Source organism: Callorhinchus milii, unplaced genomic scaffold, assembly GCF_018977255.1.
Source record: "Callorhinchus milii isolate IMCB2004 unplaced genomic scaffold, IMCB_Cmil_1.0 Scaffold24, whole genome shotgun sequence".
Classification (NCBI taxonomy): Eukaryota; Metazoa; Chordata; class Chondrichthyes; order Chimaeriformes; family Callorhinchidae; genus Callorhinchus; species Callorhinchus milii.
Window position 1 is genome coordinate 8,861,826 of NW_024704765.1, and position 26,801 is coordinate 8,888,626.

Below are 26,801 nucleotides of genomic sequence, written 5' to 3' on the forward strand. Positions count from 1 at the left end.
GGAACACACAGCAGGTCAGGCAGCATCTATGGAGAGAGGAAAATGAGTTAAAGTTTCAGGTCAATGGCCTTTGCTTCCAGACCTGCTGCGTGTTCCCAGTGACTTCTGTTTTTATCTCTCTCTCTGTCTCTATGGTTGTGTTGGACGTGTGTCTATAATTTACCTCTGACCTCCTCTTCCTGCACCTTGCACCTGATTGAGGATGTGACTGAGCTGTGGTGGGTCTCAGCTTATTGTCCACTCAAATTCCCGTTCATTATTTCACTTAGAGCTCTGTCAGTCACTACCAGAGGTGCAGACATCACTGTGTAACAACACAGCTTTGATTAACAAGGTTTCTCTCCTCGTTCAGTGTAAGCCACGCTCCACTCAGCTCAGTTGGTGCCCGGGGATCAGTAATTACCTCTCTTGGCTCACAAAGGATCTGATATTAGCATATTTATTGCAAGATTTTCTAAAGTGTTTTGTGCTGTGCGTAAAACTCAGACTTCATTCCTGTGTCTCAGGCTCTGGAGGCTGTGGGTTCAAGTCCCGTCACGTCAGGGACTCAGCAGTCATGGGCTGACTGGCGCTCCAGTGCAGTACTGTGGGGGATGCGGGAGGGAGAGAGAGAGAGAGAGGGGACGAGGGTAGGGGGTGCATTGCGATGTCGGAGGCACCGCCCTTTGAATGAGACGTTAAACCGAGCTCCCCCCACTGTCTGCGCCCTGCTCAGGCAGACGTTAAGATCCTGTGGCGCCGTTGGAAAAGGGAAAGGAGTTTCTCTCTCCCAGTGTCCTGACCGACAATCCGCCCCCCCGATAAAATTAGTTGTTCAAATCCACCTCTTTGCGCGGGTCAGGTCAGTGCTCTCTCGCTCTGTGTGTGCGCATGTGTGTGCGCATGTGTGTGTGTGTGTGTGTGTGGTGCGCACATTCATTGGGTTTGTGTATTAATAAACACTTATCGCCCAGTCAGCGCTTCACTCTAATCTACTTAAGAGACATGTGCAACCTGTCAGTACGGGGAGGCTAAACACAGGATTAGGAATAACATACTGGCTGTGTCTCTGTCTATCTGTGTCTGTGTGTCTCTCTCAGCTGTGTCTCTCTGTCTGTGCCTCTCTCTGTATGTCTCTCTCTCTCTTCATTCTGTGTGTGTGTCTCTTCCACTTCTTTTCCCAGGAGGAGGAGGAGGAGGAGGAGGAGGAGGAAAGGGGAGAGGAAGGGAGGGGAACATTGGAAGCTGTTCCATTTGGTTGGGGAACCAGCAAATGGTTTTGTGCCGTAGCAAAAGCAGGACAGTATTTGAGATTAGTTACGGTTTTTATCTGGAACCTTCTCTCGCTGCAAAAAATAATCTCACAGCGAAATATCAGCTCAGTTAGCAATTCGCCGCATTTTATTTTTAGAGAGAAGGCAAAAAGCCATCTCGTTTAATGCCATTCTTGTTCGCTTTCTGCTATCGATTGGTGGTGGGGGGCGCGGGGCGGGGGTTGGAGGAGAGGGTCAGAGAGAAAACAAAAGAGAGAGAGAGAGGAGTCCAATTCCCCCCCATCCAACTCCCACCCCCCACCTCCTCCGCCTGTAGTGTTACACATTAAAAACAATCACGGGGGATTCACCCACAAACTATACAGCCAATCCACTTTACAGTATGTTCTGTGAAGCGCTTTGAGACGTCTCAAAGACGCGATAAGTCAAATGCAAGGACTATGATTGCATTCGATATTAAGAAAGGTGGGGGGGGGGTTAATTAGTGATTTAATAACGCTGTGTGGTTCAGGTTTTCCTTTCAGCGAGAGTGATTAATTTTTAACGTTAATCTGATAGAAAATAAAAGAAATTCTCGAAGAGGCGTAATTATTGCTGACCAAGTGGGCGGGCAATCAGATCTTGGTATCTCTGCAGCCTGTGCCAAGAGTGACCGTGGCTGAGTGATTACTACCCTGCCCTGCCCTGCCCTGCCACCAGCCCTACCCTGCCCTGCCCAGCCACCAGCCCTACCCTGCCACCAGCCCTACCCTGCCCTGCCCTGCCACCAGCCCTACCCTGCCCTGCCCTGCCCAGCCACCAGCCCTACCCTGCCCTGCCCAGCCACCAGCCCTACCCTGCCCTGCCACCAGCCCTACCCTGCCCTGCCCAGCCACCAGCCCCACCCTACCCTGCCCTGCGCTGCCCAGCCCCCTGCCCTACCCTGCCCTGCACAGCTCTGCGCTGCCTAGCCCTGCCCAGCCCCCTGCCCTAGCCCAGCATAGCCCTGCCCATCCCAGCCCTGCCCAGCCCAGCCCTGCTCAGCCCAGCCCTGACTAGCCCAGCCCCGCCTAACCCAGCCCTGTCGTGCCCTGACCCATCCTATCCAGCGCTGACAGCTTTTGGATTACAATCTAAAGGGATTTACGCTCTGTGCAGACATGTTTTGCTGTGGCTTTCATTCAGTGAGTGGGGAACGGAACTGTGAGCTGGGAACAAGCTGCTCCTTGTATTTCTCTCTGTGTCTCTGTCTAACAAAGCTTCTGACACGATCGCTTGTTAATCCGTGATCGTTGCTTCCGAGGGCTTACTCCAGGAAACCCCTCGGGATCTGCCGAGTGTGTGTCTTTCACCCCCATCCCTACCACCACCACCACCACCCCTCCTATCTCCCGGGATTATATATATATAGTGTATTTATTTTCCGGACGGAGAGGAGAGGAGAGGAAAGGGAGCGACAGAGGACGGTTAAGGGAATGGTCTGGTGATTCCGCACAAGATTCGGAAGTTGGGAGTGAAATGGCATTTTCCGCTCCAGGAAAGTTTTGGGAACGCTGAGAAATCGGGAAGCATAAGGGAGGTGTTTCGCAGTAGCCGTCGTTCTTTTCTTCTTAGTTTTTTCTATATTTTTTTTTGGTGGGGGGGCGGCGGGGCAGTGCAGAGGGTGGGGGAGGAGATGAACTCCAGGACCATGAGCCCCCAGCCTGTGCTGCGACACAGGTCCATCGTCTCCCGTCTCGCTCGGGATTTCTTCTGGATCGGTGGGAGTGTGGCCTCGCCCCCCCTCTGGAAGGTCGGGCAGATCGGTAGGTCTCGGCTCGCGGCTCTCTCCCCTTCCTCTCCCCCACCCACCTCCTCTCCCCCCCCAACCCCAAGATGGTCAGTATTGCCTAGTGAAGGTGGCAGGGATGCGTGTGAGTGGGGGGAGAACTTGGGTCTTTGGAGAAGCTAAATAATAGTAGTATAAAGGTGACTGTATTATGCGATTCATGCTATGTGCAAAGCATGTGTAAAAGCAACGCTTATCATGCTCTATTTGCCAAAAAAAAGTTGACTATCACGCGGCGTGTGCAAACCATGTGTACAGATGACTGTGTTATGCTCTTTGTGCAAACCACGTGTAAACGTGAGTGCACAGGACAAACTACTGGTGTCCTTCATTAGGTGACTTACAGCCAATGAAGCGAATTCGACAGTACGTCCCTCTCTCCGCCTTACACGTGGTTTGCCCATGGCGCACAATCGCTTTCCTGAGACTACACTGGAGGTCTCACACGGACTCCATTACACCCGTATCACGGAAATACTAGTTGGGAACAAGTTAGGTTACACTCAGCCACTGCACGGAGTCTTGTAGGGTTGTGGTGAGAGCACTCGCCTGGCAAACGAGAGGACCCGGGTTCGATTCTTGGGCGGGGCAAAACCTTGGGCATGTTTCCTTACTCCAAGAATCGCTTCAAAACATTTTTTAAAAAAAAATAATTTGGTCACTCAATCCCAGACTGTGTGTGGGACACTGCTGTGCGCAATTGGCTGTCGCTTTTCGCCCATAAAAATACACAGTCGTTCCACTTTACAGTATACACTGTGAAGCCCTTGGAGACGTCTCGACAACGTGATAAATGTAAGGATGATTATTATTATTCTGGTCGTTGCTCATCTCCCAAAGCAGGGAACGAGCGGAGGGCTGGATCTGGTGGTAACGAGGTCTCTGGTGTTAATTATTCATGGAGTCGAGCGCAGGAAAGCTCGGATTTAACATCAGGCCAATTTGCACCAACAGAACCGCAGCTTTTAATTATTTATTTACCCCAAACAGGGTCACAAAGTGTGAACGCCACACTGGCCAGAGAGGGCCAGCCTCCGGAGAGGAGAGACAGAGGGAGAACAAGGGGAGAGAGGGGGGTGAAAGGGAGAGAAAGAGGAGGAAGAGAGAGAGAGAGAGAGAGAGATAGGAGAAAGAAAGAGAAAGAGGGGGGGGGGAGAGAGAGTGAGAAAGATGAGAGAGAGAAAAAAAGGAGAGAGTGAGAAAGCGGAGAGAAAGAAGAGAGAGAGAGAGAGAGGGGGGGAGAGAGAGAGAAAAAATGGAGAGGAGGAGGAGGAGGAGAAGAAGAGAGAGAGGAAAAAAGGAGAGGAGAGAGAGACAGGGATGCGAGTGGTGGGGCAGAGCTTTCGTGGGTGCCTGACCTGTGCCGTGCTCGGTGTGTTGTGCGTGGGGGGGGGGGGGGGGGGACACAGACAGAAAACACTTGCATTTATTGATAGCTCCTCTACCCACTATGATCTCAGAGCTCTCTCTCACAGCGACCGTCAGCCTCGAAGCTTCCCACTGGGTGGAATTTTCAACGATGTGCTAGTAACACATCACAGGTCGTATTTTCATGGCCTCGCGTAGCGAGTTGGATGCAGGGGCTATTTTGTGGGTCCACGTCTCCCCTTCCCCGCCCCCCCACCCAAAATCTGTACGTTTCACAGGATACGTTGTGACGTGTAGTGACTGTGTATATTTTATAGCCGAAATGCTTTGAGACCTTTGAGACCTATCAATGGGGCGAGGTGCTAGGGAATGCAAGTTCAATTTTCTTTTTTTACACACATCTTTCTCCTTCCCTCTCTCCTTGCTCTCTCTCTCTCTCTCTCTCTCTCTCTCTCTCTCTTTCTCACTCTCACTCTTCCTCTCCGTGTTTCTTTTTCTCTTTCTACTCCCTCTTTTACTCTCCTTTTAGCTTTCCTTTCTATTCCTCTCTTTCTGTCTCCCTTTATCTTCCTCTCTTCAGAGAGAGAGAGAGAGAGAGATAGAGGAGAAAGAAAAAGGAGACAGGCGACGTTGGGGGGGTGGGGGGGGATGTTTGAAGAATCTACTTTTCTCCCCCCCTTCCCTCTCTCTGTCTCCGTCTCTCTGTGTTGGCTGCTACGCCAAGCTGTGCTGGAAGGTGTAGTTGTGGCCAGGTTGGGTGGCTGGGGCTGGGGCTGGGGCTGATCTGCTCTGCTCTCTGTGCAGTGGAGCGCTGTATGAGTGCCATGCAGTCGGGGACGCAGATGGTGAAGCTGAGAGGAAGTTCCAAGGGGCTTCTGCGCTTCTACTACCTGGACGAGCACAAGTCGTGCATCCGCTGGAGACCCTCACGGAAGAACGAGAAAGCCAAAAGTAAGTTTACGCCAACTCCTGCTCTCATCATCCTGGTCAGAAGGGTGTGGGTTTGAGCACGCTCACTCTCAGTCTTCGTCATTTCCAATCCCTTCCTTGCTCACTCCCTCCCTCCCTCCCTTTCTCTTTGACACACTTTGACATGCCTGCTACCTGCACGTGGAAATTTCCCCGTGTCAAACGCTTACCTAATTCCAGAGAGTATTAAGCACAGGCTTGGGGGGACCCAAGAGTGTGCGTTGGGGTAACTGCTGGAGTCTAACCAGCTAAAACCTCTGCCGTTGATAGCGCTGTCTGGCAAGCTTTCCCGCTGCTTGTCCAGCTAGGAGCACCCTACTCGTTAGGGCTTTGGCTTGCAGGGTTAGCAGGAGCTGAGTGGGAAGGATTCCCTGCCCCCAGTGACTGGTCTGCCCTTCCAAGTCCTGCCGATGAGCCAGGTTGGGCTGTGCTGTCATCAACACTGCCCTGGAATACTGCGGACCCGCCTGACAAAGACCACCCCAGAGGGTGGGTTCGATCCCCACGTTGCGTTGCCCTTGGAGTTGGCACAGCGTGTAGACATTGGATGATTCTGCTTATCAGCTGTTGCGGCCTCAGTGTAATTGTAATATTAATAATTCAGATGAATAAATTGCAGAGACACTGGTGACTTGGCATCCGAGTGGCCGGTCTATAATTCATGACGCGCAAGATAATGCGAGGAGCAAGGAACTCACTGGGAGCAGGCCAATCCCAGCTCCTGTTAGTGGGGGGGAGAAAGTTTGCAGAATTTCCTTTTCTTCCCTGCTTATCGTCCACTCCTGTCCGCTCTGTATAGATATCAGGTTGGAGCTAGTTCCCCTGCTTGTAGATGGCAGCTGGGCTCAGCCACGCTCTCACGCACTTGTCCCATGGATGGTACAACTGCTGTGTGATTTCCCACACCAGGCTCCGTGAACCTATCCTCGTCCGGCTCCACTGGCTCCCCAGGCCCCTAGAGGATACAGTTCAAAATCCTCGTCATCGCCTTCAAAGGCCTCCAGGGCCTTGCTCCTCCCTACCTCTGTGACCTCCTAACCCCATACCGGCCTGTCCAACCCCCAGCTTGACTGATCCTTAACTGTCCAACACCTTGGGACGTCCTCCCGACATGAAAGGCGCTGTGTAAATGTCACTTGTTTTTGTTGCTGCTTCTATTTGCTAAGCAGATGCGGTGTGTGGGATTGACTGCCCTGTCTGATCGTCCCAGGGAATTGTAAGACAGGGTTTAGTGTTGGAAGCAGATTTACTTCCAAACCTGCTTATGGTGATCTGGGCTCCAGATGGGTCAATAAGGTGACTTGTGAATTATAAATGTCTGTAAAAGGCAAGACAGCGACTGGGGGGATCTCAAACACACTCTGCGTCTGGGTGTCAGCGAGCTGGGAGGACAACCTTCCACTGTGTCACCTGACATTCATAATCAATGATAATTATTATTATTCTCACGTTAAATACAACGCCCGCTCTGTTCATCTATCATACAAACATACAGGTAGCCACACACACACACACACAGATATACACACACTGATATAAATACACTCTCGCACTTACACATACTCACACAAACCTTCTGTGTCTCACACACACCCACACAGATATACACACACAGATACACACACACACTCGCTCACACACACACAGTGACACTCTCACACACACACTCACGCACAAACCGTCTCCCAAACACATGCACATACAAAGTCACATACACACACACACGCACAAGTGAAATGCAAAGATTAATATAATTTCAGTGTTTTGCCCAGGCTTAGTTGGGCTGGTGACATGTGAAAAGAGATGGGAGGGAAATTGTGTTTGAATAAGGATTTTAATGGATTTTAATGCGCAAAATGGTTTATTAATGAGCACATATTCCGAGCTCTGAATAATTATCGAATTAAAGATTTATTAGAGTGAATTGCTGCCATTAGTCAAGCAGGGCCTCTGTGTAACACCACTTGTTCCATTTGTTCTGGATCGTTTGAGGAACTTATTGATTTATTGAGTTGCCGTTGTAATGAGGTGAATCGCTATTAATTAATATAGGAAACGGTGAAAGTTATTGCTTTTTAAGGTAACTGATTGAAAGCTGAGGTAGTGCTGCTTTTTTTTTGTGTGGAGTCCTGTAGCTCAGTGGTTAGAGCCCTCGCCTCACAACTGAGAGAACCTGGGTTTGATTCCCGAGCAGGGTGAAACCTTAGGCAAGTTTCTTTACTGCACATACCATTGGACTTGAGGTACAGATCAGTCATGATCTGATAGAGTGGCAGAAGGGGTTTGCAGGGCTGAATGGTCTACTCCTGTTTCTGTGTTTCACCCAGCCATTCAATCCTTGCTTTTTCTCTCTGTGCGTTTCAGTCTCCATAGATGCCATCCGGGAGGTGTGCGAGGGGAAGCAGTCCGAGATCTTCCAGCGCTACTCGGACGGCAGCTTTGACCCCAACTGTTGCTTCAGTATTTATTATGGGGACCACATGGAGTCGCTGGATCTGATCTCCTCCCGAGGAGAGGAGTCTCGCACGTGGATCACTGGCCTCAAGTACCTGATGGCAGGGATCAGCGACGAGGACAGCCTGTCCAAACGCCAGAGAACCCGCGACCAATATCCTTTCCCACCCGCCCCCCGCCTGCATAACGTCTCCAGCTCCTGATGAGGGACAAGCAGGAGGCGAGAAACAGCTGAGTGAAGGGAAAGTGGATTTTTTTTTCCCCTTGTTAGCTTGTCACATCAGCGTATTTCACCAATTCTCTTCCACCACGAACTCCCACACTCTTTTTAGAGCTTTATTCTTCGGGTGTGGGGGTGGTTTGGAGTTGAATATTGGGTTGTATTGTGGCTGCTAGTGAATCCTGCCCAGCCCCCCCCCCCCACCCCATGTTAATGTCCACCATTCTCTCACCCAGAAGGTAATTAACGACTGGTACATGGATGCCGGGAAGAGTGGTTGAGGCTAGGACACTGGGACTCATTTAAAAAAGCAGCTCGATGCTGTGATGGGGTGGGTGGGAGGGGGACGATAGCGTGTGTGTTCTGGGGGTGTGTGGGGATGGGTTTCTATGGGCCGAAGGGGCTCCTTGATCCAATCCGATCTCGCGGCCTTTCGTTGTTAATGTCATCCTTCACTCCCACTCCACGTGGCTAAAGCAAACGTTTACGGAGGCGGACAAGAACGGGGATGGGAGTCTGAGTATCAGCGAGGTGCTGCAGCTGATGCACAAGCTGAACGTCAATCTGCCTCGGCAGAAAGTCAAGCAGATGTTCAAGGTGAGCCACTTCGGCCCTTTGCCTCTAGTCACTATGAGGCACAAAGACACATACACACACAGTCGAGGAACATCTTATACTTGAACAGGAATACACTGGGCTATTCAGCCCCTTGGGACATCCTCCTGACGTAAAAGGCACTGTACAAATATAATTTGTTGTTGGTGTTAAGCGCTCTGAGACACTGTCCTGCGTGACGGGCGCTATATAAATGCAAGTTGTTGTAGGAATAGAAGAAGGTCCATTCAGCCCACCAAGCCTGTCCATCCCTTCCTCCCATCCCACCCCTTCCCCCGACCATTCCACCTTCCACGTTCAGGGCAACCCCGTGTCTCTATCCAGCGGCTCAGACCCCGCATTAAGACAAAGTGCGGAAAAAATAGTGGTGGTGCGGGGGGTGGGGAATGGGAGCAATCAGTCAGTCTGCAGTTAAGGCTGAAAACAAACTGCTGACATGAAGTGTTTCGCTGGAGTGATCCGCACAAGACTCAGTTCATTTCCCCAGTCTAATATAATAGCTTGCGTTATTAAGTAAAGACAGTATTTAAGGGCTCAGAGCATATGTCTTGCATAGCCCAGATGGTTGGTTATAATGTGTAATCAGTAGTGCCCTACGCTCAGTGAGAGCGGAGCTAATCCCTTTATTACACATTCCCACATTGCTGTAGCAATCAGTCGCCCATGAAAACTATTAACGATTTGTTTTAAAGCATCGCATTTGATTCCAGCTCCAAAGGCCACGCACTCCGAACTCACAATCTAGACTGACGCTCCAGCATTGTTGAGATAACGTCCTTCAGACGTGACGTTAAACCTCACTCCTCCTCCTTCCCCCACCCCCCGTCTTTCCCTGTTCAAGCGGAGGTTAAAGAATCGGCTGCCTTGTTTGCCTCCAAAAACACACAGTCACTACACTTCCCTGGAGAATCCTCCCGTTTTGAGACATCTCGACGATGTGACCAGACGATGTGTCGAAGCCAAGATTATGGAAAGAAACATAGTTGACCAGACAATGACAACTTGCATTTACACAGCGTCCTTCATGCAGGATAGTGTCTGTGAGCGCTGCGCAGTCGGGAATCGGACACCGAGCGAGGGGGAGAGGGAGGTGGCTTTACTTAAGGTGCAGTATTAAATCCCCCTTCCCCTCCCAGTTCCTCCTCTTCCTGGTGCTTCTGTTAATGGGTTGACTGGGGTGAAGGTTCGGGGTGAGGTTTTGGGGAGCGTTGAGTCACACAAAATTGGCCTCGGATGGAGTCCGGGCTCCTTCGTTCCCTGCGTAAAGCCATCTCGAGTCAGAGGATTTGGGATTACAGCGCTAACTGCAGCACCTTTCCAAACGTCAAGTCCCTAGCGCTCGCTAATGGGATCAGCGGAAGTGTCTGCTCAGAGATGAGGAGAGGCTCAACGAGAGGAGCTGTTATTAAGGTCAGGAGTTTTATTTATAGACACGCACGATGGGCCAGCGCGGCCCCACGCCATAAATCAAACGGCCTCCCGGGGTGGTGGGACGCAGGTCAGCCCGGCACATCAGAGCTGCCACTTGCGGAGTGGAGGCCTGGCTCGGAGAGGTGGGGAGGGAGGAGTAGGGGAGAGGGAGGCTGATGATCGCCGCTCTGACCCCGTTTCCTTCCCTCCCGTTAGGAGGCCGACACGGATGACAACCAGGGCACGCTGGACTTCGAGGAATTCTGTTCCTTTTACAAGATGATGTCCACACGCCGAGACCTGTACCTGCTGATGCTGATGTACAGCAACCACAAGGATCATCTGGACACAGAGGACCTCCAACGCTTCCTGGAGGTGGAACAGAAGGTGAACGAGAGAGGAAGTGAGGGAACAAGTGAGGGAGGGAGGGAACACAAAAATATACAGTCAATTCACTTTACAGTATATTCTGTGAAGCGCTTTGAGACATCTCAACGACATGATGAAGCTCTATTTCAAATGCAAAGATTATCATCATCATATTATTATAGCGGGTTTCTGCCTGTGTCAAGATACCGGGCTGACCATTGAAAAACCCTTCAGAGACATTGTGAGCTGTGTTTGCCTGCCGAGTCGAAGCTATCTCGATAAACCCGAGCAGGCGAAAACCAGAAGCTGAAGTAGCCAGAATGTGATGAGACTAATAATTCCGCTGTCCTTTTACAAAACATCTTTAATGAAATCTGAGAGCCGTGCCTTGAGCCGTCCCTGTGGCCCGGTGTTTTATAGGATAATGTTTCCACAATCATTTCCCGAGACACCTTGCGGGGGTAAAAAATAAAGTGGTTAAATGTCCGCTCAGTCAGTGGGGGGGAGCGGTGGGAATGAGTTTTAATAAAGTGTAATAACTGGTGAGGGCAGCTTGGCTCCAGCAAGCTACTTTATTTTATTTTTGTTTGGTTGATCGTTTGTTTGTTGGTTTACTGAACTGGTCGGCCCCGATAGAATTCCAACAGGACCCGGATGTTATTCTCTCAATGCCGTGCTCGAGAGTGTGGTGGGGAAGGGTGGGGGGGTGGGGAGCACTATCGGATAATAATAATAATAATAATAATCCTTGCATTTGATAGAGCGCTTTATCGCATTGTTGAGACGTCTGCCTGTCAGGATACACTGCAAAATGTGTATTTTGTGGCCGAAATTGGGCACAGCAGCATCCCACAAGCAGCCATGGATTGAGTGACCCACAAATTGTTTTTTGGAGCATTAATAACGCTTGCTCTTGCCAACCTGCGCCTAATACTTTCCAGAATTAGGTAATTCTCTCTCTCCAGGGAGAGAGAGCGCATTTCGTTCCAACAATCTATCCCTGGGATTTCCACGTGTAAGTGGGTCGGATGGATGGAATTCTCAGCTTGATTTGGACACTCTTAAGCACGGTGACAGGTCTCTCCCGGCTGACCCCCCCCCCCCCCCCCCCCACAAAAATATTATTCCGGTATTGCCCCCGAGGGACAAAATACACTCCCAACTGAGATTGTACCAGGGTTTAACACTGCACTGGCAGCGTCCCAGTCTGTGGGTCACCGGTACAAAGCAGATCACCGCTGCACTGGGCTGCTCAGTGCTGCACTGGTCTGTCTCATGTGTGACTCCATAAAATACTCCACGTCGCCGGCCCTTAAACTGCAGCCGGCTCGGAGAGCAACCCTGCCGGAGATTAGAGAGACTAGTCCTCATTCTCTCTCTCTCTCTCTCCTCTCATGTTCTCCCTCTCTCCCTCTCTCGCTCCTGCAGATGACCAATGTGACGAGGGAGCATTGCCTGGAGGTGATTAAGAAATTTGAACCGTGTGTTGAGAATCAGCAGCAGGGGGCGCTGGGGATTGATGGTGAGTGTGCTAACCCCCCCCCCACACACACACTCACACTCACTCACACTCATTCATTCCCACCCTCACACACACACACACACGCTCACACTCATTCACTCCCACCCCCACACACACACACACGCTCACACACAAACACATTCGCTCACTCATTCACACACACTCACTCACGCACGTTCACACACGTTTGCTCGCACATTCATACTCGCGCTCGCACAGACACTCGGACACACTCGCACACTCATGCTCACCCACACAGACAATCACACTTTCGCGCACTCACATACTCAACTGCACACTCATGCTCACTCTGGCACACTCACTCGCACACTTGCTCACACACATACACACACACACGCACACGCACACATGCGCGCGGGGTCTGAGGGCTGTTGGGCAGTGTGACTGATCACTGTCTGTACCGCTGCAGGTTTCACCAGTTACATGCGCAGCCCAGTGGGCGACATCTATAACCCGGACCATAACCGTGTGAATCAGGACATGAGGCAGCCGCTGTGCAACTATTACATCGCCTCGTCCCACAACACCTACCTGATGGGGGACCAGCTCATGTCACAGTCGCGAGTGGACATGTACGCCTGGGTGCTGCAGGCTGGCTGCCGCTGCGTGGAGGGTACGTCCCCTTCTCTTAAGCCCCCGGAAAACTGGACATCCATCCCCGTCACTCCCGTCGGTCTCTCCTCCGCCAAGAAGCCACCGATCCTGATCCGAATTCCCGTCTCTCTCTCTCCCCGTCTCCTCCACACACCTTTGTCTGGCCGCCAATCCTCCCCTTCTCCCCCCCCCCCCCCCCCCCGATAAAATCGGTTACTCGCTTCGCAGATGTTTGCAGAGACGTTGCTGTGGCCAAGTCAGCTGCCGTTTCCGTCCACAAAACACACAGTCACTACACGTCACAGTAAACCCGGTGAAGCGCTTTTGAGACGTCCTCCAGACGTGACAAGGGGGCTGTGCCCAACGCGAGGATTATTAAGACTGCTGTGGTTTGTATCGATGCTGCCTTGCATTCTTTACAGTCTTTGCATTTGATGCAGCGCCTTTTCACGTCGTCAAACCGTCTCAAAGCGCTGCACAGATTATACTGTAAAGTGGAGTGACTGTGGATTTTGTGGACGGAACGCAGCAGCTAATTGCGCACAGCAGTTGGCCCGTGTGTGGATGGTTTGTGTAGAGCGCAGAGCGTCTGAGGGGAGAGATTCTCTCTGCCCCCACCACCTCCCCACCCCCGCTCACTGATCATTCACGTGTCTTCGCCACAGTTGACTGCTGGGATGGCCCGGACGGAGAGCCCATCGTTCACCACGGGTACACTCTCACCTCCAAAATCCTCTTCAGAGATGTGATCGAAACCATCAACAAATACGCCTTTGCCAAGACTGAGTAAGTGTCCGTGGGGAATGAGGTGGGGGTGGGAGAGTGGCCTGAGCCGCTCTCATTCTCTCCTTATTTTCTCTCTCTCTCCCCCCCCCCAACTCTCTCCCCGTCTCTCTTCCACCTCTCTATCCCTCTCTCTCACCGCCCCCCCCCTCTATTTCTCTCTTTCTCTCTCTCTCACGCAATCACGCCCTCTCTCTGCCCCACAGTTACCCTGTGATCCTGTCCATTGAGAACCACTGCAGCGTGCCCCAGCAGAAAGCCATGGCCAGGCACCTGTGTGAGGTTCTGGGCGACAAACTGGATTTGACCTCTGTCAGCACGGACGACCCATCGCGGCTGCCATCGCCCGAGAGCCTGAGGGGCAAGATCCTGATCAAGGTACGGAGAGAGACACTCAGCGATGTTCCTGCCTGGGCCACAGTCAATGACAGAGCACACGAGGAGGCCGGACACTGTCTCTAACTTGCTCTCTCACCTCGTAGTTTGTGCCCTGAAGTCTTTGGAGCTCACAGTTCAGGCTCCAGCGCAATGCAATGTCGGAGGCACTGTCCTGGATGAGATGTTAACTCGAGACGCACACACACACACATACACAATCTCCGTTCCCCCCTGTTCGGGCGGACTGTCGGAAAAGAGTTTCTCTCTCCCGCTGTCCCGGCCGACAATCCCCAGGGATAAAGTTGGCCGTTCACTTCACAGCTGTGAGCAAACCCAGAGAGCTCAATGCCAACCTGTCTATTTCTACTCTTGTTTCCCCGCCCCTCCACCCGCACACAACCTCAATTTCCCCACCCTCCCTCGTGCCAAAATAACCAACACCCCCAGGGGTGAGTGAGCCACATTTAGTTTGATGTCCCCTCCTCTCCCATCCCTTCCCTGGCCTGCAATCTCTATGTTAGTCATTGCGGAATTGAAGCCTGTGATGTATGTTGAAGGTCACAGCACTGTGCACTAGAAATGTCTTTGCCTCCTGCAGAGGTTTCTAAATGGGGCAACAACACTGGAGAGATTGAGGGCAGCTTTGATGAATGTCTCTCCCACCCTCCAACCAAGCCCAGGCCCTCCTCCCCTCCCCTCTCTCCTTAGATCTTAGATTCCACCCCCCCCCCCCTCCCCCCGTGAACGCCTCCTCGCGTTTCACAACCTTCTGAGGTTGAATCAAACAGATTCAGATAAACCAAACCGGGACCTTAGTCACCGATGCCAAGCTTGGCGCTGCCCCTATCCCCCCTCCCCCCTCACCCCTGCCACCCCACCGGGTGTTAACCTGCGACACGACACACTTTTGTGCCTTAAAATCCCAAACAATTTTACTTCTGAGATCTCAACCTTTATTGGGAAAAGTTGCCTTCACTTTTTTTTGAGAGCGAAAACAACAACGGGCAGTGCCAGTGATATTATTTATTTTCTCTCTGTTTCTCTCTGACTGTATCACTCTCTCTCTCTCCCCCCTTTCTCTCCCCCACCTCCCGCCCCACCTCTCTTTCCCCTCTCTGCCTCCCTCTCTCTGTCTGTCTGTCTCGCTCACTCTCTCCCCCCCTTTCTCTCCGCTCTCTATATCTCTCTCTCCCTTGCTCTCGCTGAATCTCTCCCTCTCCCCACGCTCTCCCCCACCCCCCCACCTCCCCCTCTCTCTCTTCCTCCCATCTCTCTAGGGTAAGAAACTCCCAGCGAATATCAGTGCAGACGCAGAGGAAGGTGATGTATCGGATGAAGACAGCGCGGATGAAATTGAAGACGAATGTAAATTAATGAACGGAGACGTAAGTTTAACAGCTTCGTGGAGAGGTGTCTTTAATGGATGGAGCGGTGTGTGTGTGTGCGCGTGTGAGTGTATGTGTGTGGGTGTGTAGGTTTGAACAAGGCGTCCCTCACAGAGAGCCCTGGACTCCAAAACAGCCTCCCGCTCCCCGAATGCTCATCATCACTTTATCACAAGGGGTGGGTTGAGGGGGTGGGGGGTCGAGGCTGGGGTCTACTTATAACCAGCTGGACTCTGTGATGTAGAGATGTGGGCGGTGTGGGGGGGGAGAGGAGGGGAATAACAATCTAGTCTTAACTCGGAAGCCAGGAATATACTTTTGAGGAACCACAGAAAAAACAGCTTCCCAAATTAAGACTGGATTTAAATATCTTCGGGCTAAGACTGGGTGGAATTTTGGTGCCTAACACGTGGTGGTGTGGGAGAGTGGTGAGTTTCTTTGTAGCTGGCGGGCGGGTAGGGGGTGGCAGTGGGGGGGGGGGGGTTTGTGTTCAGTCTGACTCAGGATGGACTCGGGGGCAGTTTCCTCCTTGATTTTACTCTCCACTCTTCCTCCCCCTCCACATCCTCCTCCTCCGACTGCCCCCCCCCCACTCCATCACAGTATTTGTTCTGATCTGTCTCTGTTTCTCTGTCTCTCTGCCCGCTGCTGCGTTGGCTTGAAGTGGAAGGTATTGTGTGATAAACCCTCTCAGCAAAACCCATTAGAGCGCACGTTTTCCCACCCCTTCTCTCCCTCTCTCCTCCCCCCACCCGGAACAGACTCGAGGGGCTGAATGGCCTACTCCTGGTCCTCTGTCGTTGGCGTCTCCCCCTCCCCCCGCGCCTGTGCATGCGGTGATCTTCAACCGGAGCAACTGAGGCAAAATCATCCAACGTTATACATCTCCCTCTCAGCAACCTTCAGTGCACACAGCTGCCTCAAAGCACTTTACAGTGACAGTGTGAGGCGAGGGGTAGGGAGAGGATTGAAGAGGTGGGTCTTGAAGAGGATTGGAGAAAGAGAGCGAGACGGAGAGAATTTGTGGAAAGTGGGGGTCCGTGAAGCGGAGTGGCTGAAACCATCTCCTCTCCTCCTCTCCCCTCCTATTCTCTCCTCTCTCCTCCTCTTCTCTCCCCTCCTCTCCCTTTCCCACTCTCCTCCCCTTTGCTTTCCCCTCTTTTCTCCCTATCTCCCTCCCTCCGTCCCTCCCTCACCTCCTAACGCTGCCTGGGATGTCATTGGAATGGTTGTGAAGATCACCCTTCGAGCCCTGAGGCTGGAGCCTGTGCTATGTTGTAATTAGCCCACATCAATCTCCGGAATAAAGCGCTGGGGCTCGCTCCCTAGCTCCGCTTTTCATTTACATTGGAAGTTATCTAAGACACGAGGGACGTAAAAGGCCAAAACAAAGAGTCTTGTATTCAGCAATGACGCCAGCCTGACCCAGGGGCACCTCACTTCTAAATCCAGAAACCTGTCTGAAGGACATCACCTGGGAATGGACCAGAGGAGAAATCGTTCTGAGCAAAGTCATTGTTAAAGTCCTGTAGAGTGTAGGAGGGAGGGAAGAGCGAGGGAGGTGAGGAGATCTGGAGTGTAGGAGGGAGGGAAGAGCGAGGGAGGTGAGGAGATCTGGAGTGTAGGAGGGAGGGAAGAGCGAGGGAGGTGAGGAGTCCTGGAGTGTAGGAGGGAGGGAAGAACGAGGGAGGTGAGGAGTCCTGGAGTGTAGGAGGGAGGGAAGAGCGAGGGAGGTGAGGAGATCTGGAGTGTATGAGGGAGGGAAGAGCGAGGGAGGTGAGGAGTCCTGGAGTGTAGGAGGGAGGGAGGGAAGAGCGAGGGAGGTGAGGAGATCTGGAGTGTAGGAGGGAGGGAAGAGCGAGGGAGGTGAGGAGTCCTGGAGTGTAGGAGGGAGGGAAGAGCGAGGGAGGTGAGGAGTCCTGGAGTGTAGGAGGGAGGGAAGAGCGAGGGAGGTGAGGAGATCTGGAGTGTAGGAGGGAGGGAAGAGCGAGGGAGGTGAGGAGATCTGGAGTGTAGGAGGGAGGGAAGAGCGAGGGAGGTGAGGAGTCCTGGAGTGTAGGAGGGAGGGAAGAGCGAGGGAGGTGAGGAGATCTGGAGTGTAGGAGGGAGGGAAGAGCGAGGGAGGTGAGGAGATCTGGAGTGTAGGAGGAAGCACACTGCGCATACGATTCCCACAGCACCGCACACTATGTGAGACGCGCTCTCTCCCCCTCTCCTTCCCTGTCCTCTCTGCTTGTGGCTTCCTTGATTCATGTCTCCCCGCTGGCCGGGCGGGAGGGACAGACCGAATGACTCCCTGGTCTCTCGTCCTCGTCTCCAGGCCACGGCTAACAGGAAGCATGTGGAGAGCTTCGCCAAGAAGAAGCTGGACTCGCTCATGAAGGAGTCGAAGATCCGAGACCGGGAAGATCCGGACAGCTTCAGTGTGAACGCCATTCCGCAGGCCGGGAAAAGCCTCTCCCCGTCCAACTCCAAGAAGGTAGGGAGACACGAGCGGGAAAACTCCGGGAAAATGGGAATCCTCTGGGAAAACTTCATGTTTTACTTCACTTTGGCGGGGGAATCTTTGGCCCGGACACGTCGGAGTGCTGGACAGTCGGGGATTTGGACACGAATTGTGGGTGGGGGGGATCAAGAGGGGTGGGGGCAGGGAGGGTAGAGGTAGGAGGGTGACCGAAGGCGCGGTCGAAGAGACTGGAGAACTCCCTGCTCTCAGGAAATTTGACGCAATCTTCGCTGCACTTTGTAAGATCAACGGGGGGGCTGCCTTGCCAACTGTCTTGTTTGTCATTGAAATGCTAAGGCATCAATTTACAAGTCAGATCGCGGCTTCAAATAAGATTGAAATGGGTTTTACATATTTTCTTCCGTTCGGCATAATCACATCCGCGCCAGGCTGGCCTGGTGGGGCGCGGGGGGGGGGGGGGAGAGGCTGCAGAGAGGGGAATTGGTGGGGGGGGGGAGGTTCCAGGTTCCTGGGATCGAAGCTTTAATCTGTCCATCTGGATCCTGTGAGCAGAGCAAACCTCCTGCTCAGAGGGACTACCGCACAGTTAACGCTAACACAGGGCTTCCACGTCAGGAGGACGTCTCAAAGCATTCAACACTGCCAGCTTGGGGGTTGAGGGGGTTAGGGGTGGGGGGCAGGGGAGGGTTGACCGAAGGCGAGGTCAAAGAGGTACGTCTTAAGACGGGCATTGAACAAGGAGTGGGAGAGAGGGAGCTAGTCGGATGGAGCCAGTGAGAGGGACTCCCGTTTGGAGTTCCATAGAGGTTTTAGAAAACGTTCCAGAAGTTTCTGTCTCCCGGTTTTCCCCCCCACCCCCCAGATGAATCGGCCATTCCCCTCAAGGCTGGTTGTGGGGACGCTTGCCGTGCGCTAATGGTAACCTGCAAATTTAACAGCCACTGCATTTGCTGGTAATTATAGCACTGGAGAGTCCATGTGATGGAGTCCTGTAGCTCAGTGGTTAGAACAGAGAGAGACCTGGATTCAATCCCCCCGTCAGGGCGAAACGTTGGACAAGTTGGACAACTTACTCCACACGTCTCTGTTTATCTAGCAGTAAGTAGGAAACCGTTTGTTAGTCGATTGGCGGATCGCTTTTCCGGGGGTAATAATTCCCTTAAAAAAGAATGAATCGGCCACTCAATCACTCAATCCACGACTGTTTGTGGGACTGTTCGTGCGCAATTGGCTGCTGCGTTTTGCCCACAAAATATACAGTCACTGCACTCTGCGGTATATTCTGTGAAGCGCTTTGAGACGTCTCGAAGACGTGATAAGGCGCTGTATCAAATGCAAGGATTATTATTATTATTATTATATAAAATGTAATCTCTTCATTTTGTTCCTCTTTACCAAGGTTACCAAGTCTCTCTTAATTTCCTTCAATCATTAAATCTACAGAGAGAGAGAATAGGAGGGGGGGAGGGAGAGGAGAGAGTATTGTTTTTGAGACGTTTTGAATACGGCAGAAGCCCAATCTTCATAAATTAGCATTTATTTTAAAAAAAACATTTAATTTCGCTGAATTCATTAATCACAGAGCCGCAAAAATAAACATAAGCCGGGCTGGGGAAGGCAGGAGGAAGGAAAGGGAATGAGCTGGATATCTGTTGGTCTTAAAGGGGCTGAGTTATCCTGACTGTTACCGCCAGCAGTTAAAAGGGGTGCGCAGAAACCAGGTGGGGTTCTGGCCTGTTGGGCGGGTGCGGTGAGTTGGGAGCATTTGGTGATACGGGCTGAGAACCTCTGGAACTCCTTCCCTCTCCCACTCGGCCCCAACACCCCCCCACCCACACCCCTTCTCGCCATCTCTTTCGGTGTTTAAATCCCACCTCAAATCCTACCACTTTCAACGTGCCACCTACACCTCTCTTCCTCCTCTCCCTCCGTCCCTCACTCTCTTTCGCTCCCTCCCTCTCTCTCTCTCTCTCTCTCACCCCCCTCTCTTGTTCTCCTCCTATCTCTCTCTTACTCGGTGCCCAAACCCCCACCGTCCCTGTGCCACGCTTCAAGACGTTCCTGTACGTGACGGGCGCTGTGGAAACGCCAGTTGTTGTTGTTATAATCTTGTCATTATTTTATCCTTTGAACAGCAGAAGAGCAGTTCGGGGGGAGGGGCAGCGAGCGACAAATCAACAGTAAGTGTTCGCGGTGCGGAGAGTGGTGGGGGGGGGGGTTGGGGGGAAGTGGTGGGGGGCGGAGAGCAGGAGGGCTTTGCATTGCCAGAGGTACCATCCATCAGAAGTCTCTCATTTAATCTCTCTCTGTGTCTGTCTGTCTCTCTCTCTCTCTCTCTGTCTCTCTCTTGACAGCACAGAACCGAGGACGGGCTGGGCTCTGGGGATGATGGAGGCACCAACAAGAGGCACAGTCGCTCCTTCATCGGCAGCTTCTCCAAGCGGAAGGTCAGTGGGATGGGCGTCTCTCCGAGCCGGATACATGGGAGGGAATCTCTTCCTTGTTCCCACCCAGAGCCAACTCCAACTCCGTGCTTGAATGACCTCCTGCCCTGTAACCTGTGACTCCTGGCAGAGCACCAGATGCCGGGCGAGGACGGGATCAGACGAGACAGTGATGCCACCCTTGCACTGTCAGAAACCCTGCCCTTCAGGAATCATTTACCCGTTCAGGCGGACGTTAAAGATCCCGCGGAGCAATTGGAAAAGAGGAGGGAGTTCCTCTCCCACACGATGTCCTGACTGACAGGACATCCCCCTAGATAAATTGATCATCCGTTCTCTGCCTGACTGTTTGCGGGGACCTCGCTGTGCAGCAATATTAGCTGCCGCGTTCACACACAGTCACGGCGCCTCGAGACGTCCTCCCGATGTGAAAGGCACTGCTGGTCGTGGGATGTCGCTGGGTGCAAAGTTGCTGCCATGTTTGCCCACCCAAAAAAAATGCGGTCACTTCAATCCACGACTGTTTGTGGGGACGCTGTTGTGCTCAATTGGCTGCCGCGTCTCACCCACAAAATACACAGTCAACTCACTTTGCGGTGTATCCCGTGAAGCGCTTTGAGGCGTCTCAACGACGTGATAAGGCGCAATATCAAATGCAACAAGCTCTTCTCGTATACGTGACGGTGGTTTTGTTCCATGTAGAAAAAAACAGCCAAGTTGAAGAAGTCCTCAAGCTTTGAAGACAATGAGGATGATCACGAGCTTCAAGCCAACGCTGGCAAGATGCCCTTACATTCCACCAGGTAACCAGTGCCAATTCAACCATCACTGAGGCTTGAGGGTGACACCATTGGAGGCCAAAGAGTGAGACCTTAAACCCAACTTGCCCCCCCATCGGCGCCCTGTTTAGATGGGCCTTAAAAACTCCTGCGGCGCTAGAGGAAAAGAGAACAGAGTTTCTCTCTCCAGGTATCCTGGCCGACACTCCCCCCAGGTTAAAATTGGTCGGTTTATTTGTGGGACGTTGCTATGCGAGCAAATTGGCTGCCGGATTCGCCTGCAAAATACACAGTCACTACACCTCACAGTAGTTTTCTTCGTGCATAGATGGAACTCGCTGCTGCCATCTGAAGCAGAAAAAAAGTTTTGATGTGTTTAAGAGGAAAGTCGAGGCAAACACAAGGGAGAAGTAGAACAGAGGAGAAACACCCATGCAGCCCGGTTGGGCCCGTTTCTATGCTGTAACGCCCTGTGTAAAACTCTGTAAAGTCATGAGAGAACGTTTGACCCGATGAGGGGCTGTACCAATATAAGAAATATTATGGTTATTATTATGATTGTTATTAGGTTTGTTATTATGGTTGTTATTATGATTGGTTCTATCATTTTTTGTTATTAATATTATTATCATTATTTTTGATATTATTTTTGTTGTTATTGTTACTGTTATTATTATGATTGATAGTGCTATTCTCTCTGCTGTGTGTCTCACACAGAAGTGGGCGGCAGAAGAAAACCATGAAGTTGTCCCGAGCCCTGTCTGACCTGGTCAGGTACACCAAGTCTGTCGGCACACAGGACATCGAGACAGAAGGTGGGTCTGAGTGGCTGCGTGTGGCGAAGGGGTTGTGAGGAGAGGGGTTGTCTGGCAGGAGGGGCTGGGAAAGGGGTTAGTATTTCAGTAACCTGTGTTCTGTTTTTCACTCCCGCCCACACCCCCGCAGTCTCGTGTAGTTGGCAAGTGTCATCGTTCAGCGAGGCTAAGACCCACCAGCTCCTGCTACAAAAGCCTCACCATTACCTGCGATTCAACCAGTGGCAGCTATCCCGCATCTACCCCTCCTCCTACAGAGTGGATTCCAGCAACTTCAACCCTCAGCCGTTCTGGAACGCTGGCTGCCAGTTAGGTACAGAACCTCAGCCCTTGAAGCCAACAGGCTCCTGCGCTTTGAGACATCCTCAGGATGTGACAATGCGCTATATCAAATACAAGGGCTATTATCATATTATTATTGAGCTCAAAGTTCAGGCTGACGCTCAGTGCAGTGCCGGGGGTGGGGGGGGTTGGGGGGTGTGGGGCAGTGAGGCATCAAACCCGAGCTTTCTCCGCCTGTGCATGTTCATGGTGGGTGGACACGAAAAGAGGGAAGTAGCCCAACCTGTAAAATACGCAGTCGTTACGCCTGTTGGCAACTTCCTGTTGCCAGACAGTCGCTGTGCTGGGGATGGTGATGAACATGTGAGCATGAGACCCAGACAGTCACTCATTCTTCCGATGCCTCTCCCTCTCTCTCTCTCTCTCTCTCCTCCCATCAGTTGCCCTGAATTACCAGTCAGAGGGGAGAGTGCTACAGCTGAACCGAGCCAAGTTTAACACCAACGGGAACTGCGGATACGTCCTTAAGCCCAAGTTTATGACGGAAGGTGAGGAGCAGGGAGCCTGTTGTTAAGTTTTGGGGGTGTGGGGACGAGCGGGGGTGGGGGGTAGGTGGGGTCGTGGGGGTTGGTGGGGGACACTAGATCTGGTGATTGCCCCTCACTTTTTTAAAAAAGGATCCTCCCGATGTGAAAGGCTTTGAGAGTTTCAACGACGTGATGAGGTGCTACATCAAATGCAAGGATTATTATTATTATTATTATTATAAGACGCTATATCAAATGTTCGGATGGTTATTATAAATATTATCATTGTTGTAACGAATGGTGGAGTTTTTTTTTAATCAATCCTTGGCTGGATTTGAACCTGCTGCTCAGACACTGACACCATCTGCGGTTCCCGGAGCCAATTTCGTATCAAATGACTTTGAGCAAAGTCCCAGGCCGAGGATTATTGCGGAGTGATGTCTTACTTCAGGAGGATTTATTTGACAGGATTGGAAAGGTTGTGTGACCGGCTGGAGTCTCTCTTGAGTGTTGATTGTTTTTTTCTGGACAGTGGTGGAGGGGGGTGGGGGGTGGGTGGGGGGGTGGGGGGCCACAGTGGTGGAGATGAGACAGACGGAAGTTTTTTTTTGAGTGGGGGGCGAATTATTACAGCGGCAGTTAACGCTTCCAGCTGCACACTCGGACGCACTCACTCATTATTATTGAAGGGTTTCCCTTCTCCCCACTCTTTCTTTCCTCCCCCACCACACCCCCGCCGCCACCCACCTCCCCCCTGGCACATCATCCCATCTCCTCACGTCCTGAGATGTCAGATTGGCTACAAGCTCGGTGGGGGGGTGCGGGAGGGGGAGGTGGGGGGTAGAGTGTGGAGGGGGGAAGAAGCAACACAATGGGGGGGAAGGAAATGGCTCTGTTTAAAGGGTCCGGTCAGATTTTGCCCTGTTTTTATTGACTTCCTACCCCGCAGGCACTTTTAATCCCACCGCCGAGGAACCGCTGCCCACACAGTCGAAGAAGCAGTTAGTGCTGAGGATCATCAGCGGCCAGCAACTACCCAAACCCAAGGACTCCATGCTGGGGGACAGGGGAGAGGTCAGTGCCAGGGCCCACGCCACTCACAGCAGGAGTAGCTAGCTGTGTCTCCATCCGTGTCACCCTCCGTATCCCATCCGCGTTCCCCCAGCCGTGTTCCCCGTACATGCGTCCCATCCGTGTTCCCAGGGCGCTCGCAGGGCTGAGTTCGTCAGGTTTCTTAATAAGACATTTTGCAAATTACTGAATTGTTTTTGAACCGTTTGCGCTATTTCTTGACCGATTTCTGAGGCACAACATAGTAATATAACACGATATAATAGTTGCGTAATAACAATTAACTTCATTATAATACTCTAATTTTTATTATTATTATTGTTAGATAATTGACCCCTTTGTGGAGGTCGAGGTGATCGGACTGGCTGTCGATTGTGTCAAGGAGCAGACCCGAGTGGTTGACGACAACGGTGAGTGTGGGGGAGGAGGGGGCACGAGTGTAGGACCGAGATGTCACATTGGCAGAGACGGTACCTGATGCACTGATAATAATAATCCTTGCATTTGATATAGCACCTTATCACGCCTTTGAGACGTCTCAAAGCTCTTACACACATTGGGTTCGAGAACCAAACCAAACAGCTTATGGGTTCAGGTGACCCATCATCAATTGGATCAGGAGTAGGCCATCCAGCCCCTCAAGCTTGTTCCGCCGTTCTATTAGATCATGGCTGATCTGTACCTCAGCTCCAATTAACACCAAAGGAGGGGCATCTCCAAACGGGAAGGTGGGGAGGCGGAGGCAGTCTGCGGGGTGTCACTGCAAGGAAATTAGCTGCCACGTCCGCCTTCAAAATACACAGTCACTACACTTCACCTTAACCTCCTGTGAAGCACTCTGAGACGCGGCGAGGCGTTATATCAAAGACAGTTTGCATTATATGCAGCGGCTTTGACGTCAGGAGGAGGTCAAACACTCGACACTGCCGGCCGGGCACCTGAGTCTGGGTACAGGGGAGAGAATTCATTAATTATTATTAATATTATTTTGCACTCAGGGTTCAACCCCATGTGGGAGGAGACTCTGGTCTTCACGATGCACATGCCTGAAATCGCTCTCGTACGCTTCTTGGTCTGGGACCACGATCCCATCGGCCGCGACTTCATCGGACAACGGACACTGGCGTTCACGAGCATGATGCCTGGTGAGTCCCCCCCCCTCTGCCCTCATGCCCCGCCTCCCCCCCCCCCCCCCCCCCCCCCCCCCCCCCCCCCGTCTCATGGGCCCTTCCCCTGCCTTTGTAGCCCCCACCCTGCTCTTCAGGCCCCTCCATTGCCCTTGTTGCTCCTCCCATGCTCTTGTGCACCGCCCCTCCGCCCCCTGCCGCCTTGTGGTCCCCTGCCTCAGTCATGGGCCACCCCCCCTGCCTTTCTGGCCATCCCCCTACCACCATGGCCCCCTCCTTCAAGCCCAACCCCCTCCCCTCATGCCCCCGGGAGGGAAAGCGGGGAAGGGACTAATGAGAGAACAGTGTCACAGTCATGCCTTTCTGGTTGCCCAGGTTATCGGCACGTGTACCTGGAGGGGATGGAGGAGGCTTCTATCTTTGTACATGTCGCTGTCAATGAAATCAGTGGTAAGGTGAGTGAACGCCTCAGTCGGGGGAGACTTTAGCAAGTACTACGGACCGTGCTCTCCCCTCGGGAACAACGATTGCCCCCCTGTGTCATGCTCCAGCTGTGGGACCCACTTCTTGCTCACTCGTGCATGTGGTGTCCAGGATGTGGCGATATACCCATCGCCAGCCTGGTCACCAGAGGAGCCACTGGTTGATGGGGGGGGGTGTGGGGGGGGTGGTGGGGAGGAGGAACTGATACTCTTATCAAAGGCGGGAGGTCACCTGACATTATCTGGTTGGCGCCACCCTGGTAACCCCGCTCCCAGGAGAACATCAGCCAACCGGGGCCAGTGGGGATGGACCGAGATAAGCAGATATTGCTTCCCCCTCTCTTGTCACAAGTAAATTCACTCAGGACAACGTGCTATGTTTTCTCCCCCAAGGTGTTCAGCCTCTGCACGTTGCTTCACGTCTTGAAACTCTTTTCATTGTTGGCCGCGCGCACACACACACACACACTGAGAAAAAAAATCTTAAACCCAGTATTAATTTGAAAGCTATTTCCCCCACCCCCACTCCTCACCCGCCCCCTGCGGTTTCTCAGGTTTATGAACTCACCAGTTTTCCATCACCTTCAAATATTGAGCCAAAGAATCAGGAGATTGGGTGGAATTTAGGGTCTCGTAAGGGAAAACATCCTGGGAAAGAGAAGGGAGTCTCTCTCTCCCCATGTCCTGGCCGACAATCCTCCAGGTAATATCGGGTGTTCGGTTCACAGTAATGTTTGTGGGACTTTGCTGCGCGCAAAAAACTGACTTACTCTACGGCCGGTCGAGATTTCCTAATATCGTAGGAAAATGCAAGTTCTTTCCTTCTGCCTTCCAATCTGTCCCCTTCTCTTCCTCGGATAAGCTTCCCGTCCATCTCTGCTGTGAATGGAGTTCTCCATCTCCTTCTCCCATTTGGCTGGGTTGTTGTCCGCGTGCGTGTGTGTGTGTGCGCGTGTCTTCCTTATTGTAAAACGTGTGTCTAACCTTCCGCTAACTCTACGAGCCTTCCTCCGTAACCTTGCTCAATGTCTGAACGCTTCTTATCTGTGGAATTGACTCAAAGGGAAAATTAGACTAAGACACCTCTCACCCATTCAGTCCTGGCTCCAACCTTGGATTGGAGGTGGGTCATTTATTTTTCGGTCACAAACGGAAACCCTTCACCGTGCTTAAAGAGTATCCAAACCAAACTGAGATAACCTAATTTGTAACTCAGATAGGTGCTTCCTACCTTAACCCTAACCCTAACCCAGGGTAGGTGACTGTTAGCCACCCTCTGCGGCTGTCTTACCCAGTGCCAATACCCCGGCAGGTTATCAACCACCAACCCCAACACTAGTCCCAATGCAGGTGAGTAGCTAATGACGGGATTGATAGAGCCATATTGACCATCTAGATTGGTACCACGTTAGTGTTAAGGCTCCACTCCTCGGTAGTGGTACTGACCAGAGAGTGTGCGTATGTGTGTGTGTGTGCGTGTGTGTGAGACCCAATGTGTTTGTATCTGTCAGATTCTTGGCGTGTGCTGTCTTGGGTGGTCTTATTTGCCTTCACTTCTTTGTCTTGTTTGTGATTACAGTGGAATCCTCTCTGTCAAACCTCCACTTGTCACAGGCTCTCAGGGTTAGGAGCACTGACCCTACCTCCTGGCTCAGCAAG

The 26,801-nt window shown here is 52.1% G+C and overlaps 1 protein-coding gene across 1 annotated transcript in view; it reads left to right on the top strand.

Moving 5' to 3' along the window:
• plch2a (phospholipase C, eta 2a) overlaps positions 1-26,801 on the top strand; it is a 60,634-nt gene that overhangs the window by 25,025 nt on the left and 8,808 nt on the right. Inside the window, exons 2-22 of the mRNA XM_042343801.1 lie at positions 5,233-5,379; positions 7,762-8,005; positions 8,539-8,668; positions 10,313-10,483; positions 11,894-11,987; positions 12,418-12,621; positions 13,268-13,388; positions 13,592-13,763; positions 15,041-15,148; positions 15,813-15,818; positions 17,469-17,627; positions 19,751-19,795; positions 19,970-20,062; positions 20,762-20,862; positions 21,556-21,653; positions 21,784-21,966; positions 22,376-22,483; positions 23,412-23,536; positions 23,859-23,943; positions 24,532-24,678; positions 25,036-25,115. Coding sequence (XP_042199735.1) covers positions 5,233-5,379; positions 7,762-8,005; positions 8,539-8,668; positions 10,313-10,483; positions 11,894-11,987; positions 12,418-12,621; positions 13,268-13,388; positions 13,592-13,763; positions 15,041-15,148; positions 15,813-15,818; positions 17,469-17,627; positions 19,751-19,795; positions 19,970-20,062; positions 20,762-20,862; positions 21,556-21,653; positions 21,784-21,966; positions 22,376-22,483; positions 23,412-23,536; positions 23,859-23,943; positions 24,532-24,678; positions 25,036-25,115 — 2,621 coding nt within the window. The remainder of the gene's footprint in view (positions 1-5,232; positions 5,380-7,761; positions 8,006-8,538; positions 8,669-10,312; positions 10,484-11,893; positions 11,988-12,417; positions 12,622-13,267; positions 13,389-13,591; positions 13,764-15,040; positions 15,149-15,812; positions 15,819-17,468; positions 17,628-19,750; positions 19,796-19,969; positions 20,063-20,761; positions 20,863-21,555; positions 21,654-21,783; positions 21,967-22,375; positions 22,484-23,411; positions 23,537-23,858; positions 23,944-24,531; positions 24,679-25,035; positions 25,116-26,801) is intronic.